The sequence below is a fragment of the Mesoplodon densirostris genome, chromosome 16 (genome assembly GCF_025265405.1).
Source record: "Mesoplodon densirostris isolate mMesDen1 chromosome 16, mMesDen1 primary haplotype, whole genome shotgun sequence".
Classification (NCBI taxonomy): Eukaryota; Metazoa; Chordata; class Mammalia; order Artiodactyla; family Ziphiidae; genus Mesoplodon; species Mesoplodon densirostris.
In genome coordinates, this window is record NC_082676.1 from 30,651,148 (window position 1) to 30,657,571 (window position 6,424).

The 6,424-nt window shown below is 54.1% G+C and overlaps 1 protein-coding gene across 1 annotated transcript; it reads left to right on the forward strand.

Annotated features, from left to right (window-relative positions):
* Positions 1 to 1,613: 1,613 nt before the first annotated feature.
* Positions 1,614 to 5,586, forward strand: AP5S1 (adaptor related protein complex 5 subunit sigma 1). Its single transcript, XM_060078178.1, has 3 exons — positions 1,614 to 1,925; positions 3,002 to 3,190; positions 4,486 to 5,586. The coding sequence occupies exons 2-3, from the start codon at positions 3,018 to 3,020 to the stop codon at positions 4,910 to 4,912; spliced, it is 600 nt and encodes a 199-aa protein (XP_059934161.1). The 5' UTR covers positions 1,614 to 1,925; positions 3,002 to 3,017; the 3' UTR covers positions 4,913 to 5,586.
* Positions 5,587 to 6,424: the final 838 nt, after the last annotated feature.

Consider the following 6,424-nt stretch of genomic DNA (forward strand, 5'->3'; position numbering starts at 1 on the left):
CACTGACCTCCAGAAGCTCAGGCCAGCTTCTCACTGCTGTCTTCTCTGTGTATGTCACACTAGGCTGGCCTCCCCAGCAGCCTGGGACCTGGAGTAGACTCACTGCCTGAGGAGTGGACAGAGGCCAGAATACTGTGTTCCGGATGCCAGTTGGCCCCCAGCAACCAGTGCCCTCTGCCAGCTCTTTGCTGTAATCAGGTGGCAGACATGAGTCCTGGCTGAGAGTGATAGGGACCAGGAACTGAGCCAGCATCATCCCAGCCTTGTGGCTGAGGCCCAACTGTCTCTGGGCCTGCCCCTCCACCTACAAATACATATATGTGTTGCACCTGTGGTCAGAATGCCCACATGCTCTGGCCAGCCCCAAGGCCACCTCCTCTAGCCTCCCTTCACTGCCCCCCTGCCCATGTCCTATGGCCAGAGGGGCCCAGGCTGCACTCCAAGGTCCCTGCCTGAGCTGCCCTGCCCTTCTTTCTTCAGTCACCAAGAAGTGTGTTTGGGGGCTTCCCTGGTGGCGCAGTGGTTGAGAGGCTGCCTGCCGATGCGGGGGACATGGGTTCGTGCCCCGGTCCGGGAAGATCCCACATGCCACGGAGCGGCTAGCCCCGTGAGCCATGGCCGCTGAGCCTGCGCGTCCGGAGCCTGTGCTCCGCGACGGGAGAGGCCACAACAGTGAGAGGCCCGTGTAATGCCAAAAAAAAAAAAAAAAAAAAAAAAAGAAGTGTGTTTGGGTTGGCTCCAGGCCTGCCTTGTGCATGGACGTGGGGAATGAAACTGGGCACCACAGCCAGGGTGTACCCCATAGGAGACATCAGCACCGTAGGCAGACCCTCACAACAGATATAAAGGGGACAGCTGAATGCTAATGGGCAGTCCAGCAGGAAGACTTCCCCTAGGTTTTGGTCTGAGCACCTTTTGAAAGGCTAATAAAGGGGTGGAAAGGGCAGGCCAGGCCGAGGAAACACCCAGTGTGGGGTTTTGAGGCACAGAACACATCTGGGGAGGTTGCAGCAGTTCACATGCCAAGAAGTAAAAGGATTATGTGGGGAGGTGGGGGCTGGGGTGCCCAGGGCAGGCAATGAGGCCCACACAAGTCTTGCAGGGCCCCAAATACCTCTGGGCCAAGACTCCAACAGGGAAGCACCTGGCAGTGGCCCTTTCAGGCTTAAGGTACAAGTCCTTTCCCTACACTTTTGATGGCCTCCCTCAAAGAGGGGACAAGGAAAGAGCTTGTCAGAGGTGGGAGTGTGAAAGGAAAAACTAATATGGGGCTTCACTGGGGCCCAGTAAAGTGACTGACCTGCCAGGGATGCACAGCTGGTGACCAGAGTTTTAATCTTTCCACTCCAAACCGAGCCCTAGTCTTAACCCACCGCAGGAACCCACAACCCAGAAGCCCTCCCCGCCAACTACGTAAATATGCATGTTTCCCCACAAGCCTTCTTTCCCGGAGCTAAAGCCCAGCAACCTGAATTTTAACAGGCGCCCCCGTGATTCCCACGCATATTGGCCAGTTGGAGACCTCGGCCCTGCACCTTCAGACCCCGCCTCTTCCGGAAAGGCCACGCACCGGGTTGGGCGCCCCCTCGTGGCCTCCAGGGGAAGTGGCCTGGGGCTCGACTGGTCTAGGGCTTCGAGTGGGAACCCCGCGTACCCAGTCAGTGAGTGACCAGCGACGGCCGCGCCGTGAACCCGGAGCAAGGGGCTTTTGGTCCGACGGTGAAAGTCGCCTGAACCCGAGGCCCAGGCTTCCGAAGGCCACCCACGCCCCGCATCCGGAGCACAGCTCGGGATATGAGGCCCCGCCCACCCTGAGCGCGTCACTCTCGGGCGCGCGCCCGCTACTGGCGTGCGCAACCGCCATATCTCCCCTTTAGCCGAGTGAAGTGGCTTGTTAGTAGAAGTCCGTGGGCACGGAAGAAAAGGTGAGCGTCTCGCCTCGAGGACAGCGGCCCGGGGTTGCAGGGCACACGCAGTCCAGGGTGCCCCCTCCTTAGGCTTGGCTAGCTGGGGCAAGCAACTACAATCCCCCAGAGGCACAGCGCTGCAGGGTTGCGCGGAGTAGTGACGTAAAGTGTCTTGGCCGCTACCATTTCTCTGTGGGGGGCGGGGGGGGCGACGCGGTGGCGAAGGCTGATGACGGCTCTGATTGCGGGTAGCGGGTCGCGGGAGGTCAGTCGAGGTCTCCGAGCTACGGGTTTCAAAGCGCTGTCGTGAACCTTCCTGTTTAACCAGTTTAAACTCACGATCTATTTACCCTTAGCTACAGATATCTGCTTACCGTCTACCCGCTGCCTTTCACCCCCGGGCTGGTCACTGAGCCAAACACCATTATTATTACTATTTCGTGGTCTTTATTTTGGCGTGATCGCAAGCTTACGGAAAATTTCAAGACTGTTCTTATAAAGAACTCCTGTATACTTAAATTTCCAATTAAGTTAGTTGCAGATATGATGCCCCTTTACCTCTATATTTAGAGGTGCTTCAGTGTGTGTTTTCTAAAAACAAGGACATTCTCCTACATTCAAAATCAGGTAACATCGATCAAGACTATTATCTAACCTGTAATCCGTACTTAAATGCTTCCAGTTGTCCTAGTAATGCCCTATGTTGAAACTACCTTTTTCTCTGCCAGGGCTCCTCTCTAGTATCGCAGGATGCGTTCGGCTGTCTTGTCTCTTTGGCCTCCTTCAGTCTGGAACAGCTCCCCAGGGTTCCTTGACTCTGATGACTGACATTTTTCAAGATTCCTGGCCGGGTTTTTGTAGATTTGGCTTTGAGGTTGTCTAAGATATCTTAGCTGCTAGACTCTTATGGACAGAGTTGGTGCTGACCACATTCAGAGGCTGGGCGTGTGTCTTGGATGACTGAGGAGGACCAGTGACCAGCCACACCAGCCTCTAGACACGCTCCCAGGCCTAGCTAGGCCAGACCCTTTCTGTGGTTGCCTCCCCTCTGGGGTTTTACACTCATCTCACTGAGGTCTCTGGCTTTCCTGCAGCATCCATCCCAGAGCCATGGTCCATGCCTTCCTCATCCACACCTTGCGGGCCACGAAGGCTGAGGAAGGCCTTTGCCGAGTGCTCTACTCCTGCTTCTTTGGTACCGAGAATTCACCCAACGACCCACAGCCACATGGTGCTGAGAGGGACAGGCTCCTCCGAAAGGAGCAGATTTTGGCTGTGGCCAGGTAACACAGTCCAGCCCATTGAATACACACCGATTATGATAGGTTTTCTGGGGGGCACAGAGAAACAGGAGGACTAAGAAGCAGAGAGAAAGTTTTAGAGTAGTGCTTTCAAAGAGTCTTCCACAGTTGTCACAAGTATTATATGAAAAAAGGTTAAAGACGTAATAATGTATTATCATCATCATTTATTATAGTTAGCATTTATGGTAATTTTTTTGTAGTTAGCATTTATTGAGCCTGTATGTACTAAGCATTTTATGTTCTGAGCATTTCGTGTATATGAACTCATTTTATCTTTGAAACAGTCTTTTGAGGTAGGTACATTATCCCCACCTTACAGATGAGTAAACTGAGCTACAGAGAGTTAAAGAAATTTAACCGGTCTAAGGTTATGCATCTAGAAAGTGAAAGAGTTGGGATTTGAGTGTAAGCAGTACAAATTAAATATGCTTTGCAGTGCAGGACTTTTCAGGGCCCTTAGTGTGCCTTTAAGCTTCATGAATCTCTAAGGAAGAGAGAGAATGTGGTTTATGGGAATCTGTGCCAAGAGCCTCCCAAAAGCTCAGGATCCACAGGGCACAGTTGGGAAACACTGTTCTAGATGGGATGGCTGACCTTGGACCTTCCCCTCCCAGACCCAGTCTGAACCAGCAGGTTCCAGAATCTCCGGGCCCCTCTGTGTTTTGGGTGGGGGGATTAACACTCTGGGGCAACCCTGGGCCAGCCTCTTGTTTATCTTTTTGTTCTGCTGGGTCTCCCCCTTATGTGGCACAGAAAACCAAACGTGTTTTTAAGAGCAGCCTGTACATGGCCCAGATTGGAAGGTGATTCATGAGAGATCAGAGAGTGATTTCAAGAGCCTGGATGTCCAAGTGCAAGGTTTTTCTTTTTTATTTGGAGAGGGCTGCAGGATGGGGTGAGGGTGGAGAGGTTGGACAGCCTGGGTTGGACATAGCTTTTACTCCACTTCTCATCTCTTGTTGAGATGTTGAGGAGGCCTCTGTGAAGCAGGTAGGGGCAGGATCTTCATCCCCTGGTGCTTTTTCCCAGCCCAAGGAGCTGTGTTCAGAACCTGCCTTCTCTTGGCCACATGGAGTGAAATGGTTCAGGGCCTGGAGGCTGGAGCCTGGATTCCCATCTGGGCTTATGCTCCCTGCTCTGTGGCCCTGGGCAGGTCACTTCACTTAGTCTTTCTGGGGCTCAGTTTCTGCATCTAGTTATGGGGATAATGGCAGCTCCCAGCTCCAGGGGTGGTCCTGAGGGTGACAGGTCAGTGACCCACCTATTCTCCACAGGCAGGTGGAGTCCATGTGCCAGCTGCAGCAGCAGGCGTGTGGCCGGCCTACTGTGGACCTGCAGCCCCAGTCCTCAGATGACCCAGTGCACCTGCATGAGTCCCCATGTGGGGCCTTCCGCCTGACAGCAGGGGACCCTTTCCAGGAGCCTCGGACAGTGGTGTGGCTAGGCGTGCTCTCATTAGGCTTCGCCCTGGTGCTGAATGCCCACGAGAACCTGCTGTTGGCAGAGGGCACGCTTCGGCTGCTGGCCCGCCTTCTCCTTGAGCACCTCCGGCTGCTGGTCCCCACTGCCAACATCCTGCTGCGGGCTGACTGCATCGAGGGCATCCTCGCCCGCTTCCTGCCCCATGGTCAGCTGCTCTTCCTCAATGACCAGTTTGTCCAGGGCCTGGAGAAAGAATTCAGTGCTGCCTGGCCCCGCTGACCCCTCCTGAGAGGGCAAGGAGGGAGGATGAAGATGGACGGATATACAGCCAGGTAAAATTTGGCATCTGCCTCCTTCCCAGCCTCCTCTCAGCTCTGGTGTGCTGCCACACCCAGGACAAATGGATGGGACAAACTGGCAGAAAAGGGGCCCGGGGAGAGGTTAGAGAGGAGGAATCACAGAGCATCCTATGCCTGGAGTGACCTCGTGACTTATTCAGACTGCTGCAGCGGGCCAGCCCGCTTGTCCTTGACCCCACTTTCTCCCATCCCTGCCAGCCAGCCCCAAATAGTCCACCAGCCACTAGTGCTGGGGCAGTAAGGAACGGCTGCGTGGAACTCAGCCCACTTTCTTCCAAACCCATAGTCATCGCAGTGCAAAAGGAGTCTCTGAGATTTCGAGGGTCAGGGAGCTGGCTTCTGCCTTTGCACTTACTTAGGCGCCATCATCAAGGATTTTGTTGGCGAGGGCCTGCTCAGTGTCCAGCCCCACCACAGTTCACAAAGGTGTGAGTTGTTCAACAGAGAGGCTCCATAGCTCCTTTTGGCCCCAGCCCATGCCCACTGGCAGCCATGAGATAATCATGGGCTTACTTTGTCTGCAGGGAGAGAGGGTGGTGTCGGGTGAGAGAGGTCTGATGCTGTCCTTCTCATTTTGAATTAAAAGCACCGAGTGTGATTTCACCCTCTGTTTCTGTGAGTTTGATTAATTCACGTCTTTTCCTCTGCCACTCTGAGCTGGGTGTCTGAGCCTTCGTGGTCAAGTATGTCCCCAAGAGACTTCTTGGGAGGTTCTCCACCTCTTGTCCCCCTCATCACTTCTGTCTCCTTAAATGCCTCCTTCGGATGGTAGCACTTGCTTCCTCTACCAAAATGTGGTGGGTTGCTGTGGATCCCTGAGAAGCAGAGCCTGAGACAAGGATTAGGTACAAGCAGTTTATGTTGGAGGTGATCCCAGAAAGCCCTGGAAGGGGAGGCAGACCATACAGGTGTGTTATCAAGGGTAGGTAGGGAGCTAAGTGCACTAAGTGCCCCTGGGGGCCAATGCACAGCAGTCACCTCTGAATGACCTCACCTGAGGGGTGAAGGACTGTGGGTGTTTGTCTGGAACCCCCTTCCATCTGATTGTGAGTTGGTCCCAAGGCAAATTCCTTGGCTCTTTCTGCCCCCACAAAAAGCCCTTGGGCCTGCCTGCGCCATGGTCAGGCCCAAAAGGTTATGGATGGGGCACCCAACTGCTGTTCGGGAGTCTTTACTCAGTAGCTCCTAGTGATGGTTTAAAATGATTCAGTTGGATAAAACCTCAGTTGTATCTATTTTCACGATCTACTTGTGACCTGTGAAGTATGGCTTTCTTGCATGGGCAGAACGGGCCTCCTAGGTGGTCACTGTGCGGGTGTGGGCCTGGTCTCATGTTTGCCAAGTATTAGTTGCCCCTCGGCACCCAGGAAGAACCCAACCACTCTCACTTAGGAGGCAGCACCCGTGACTGGAGTTTTGCCCTTCCAGTTCT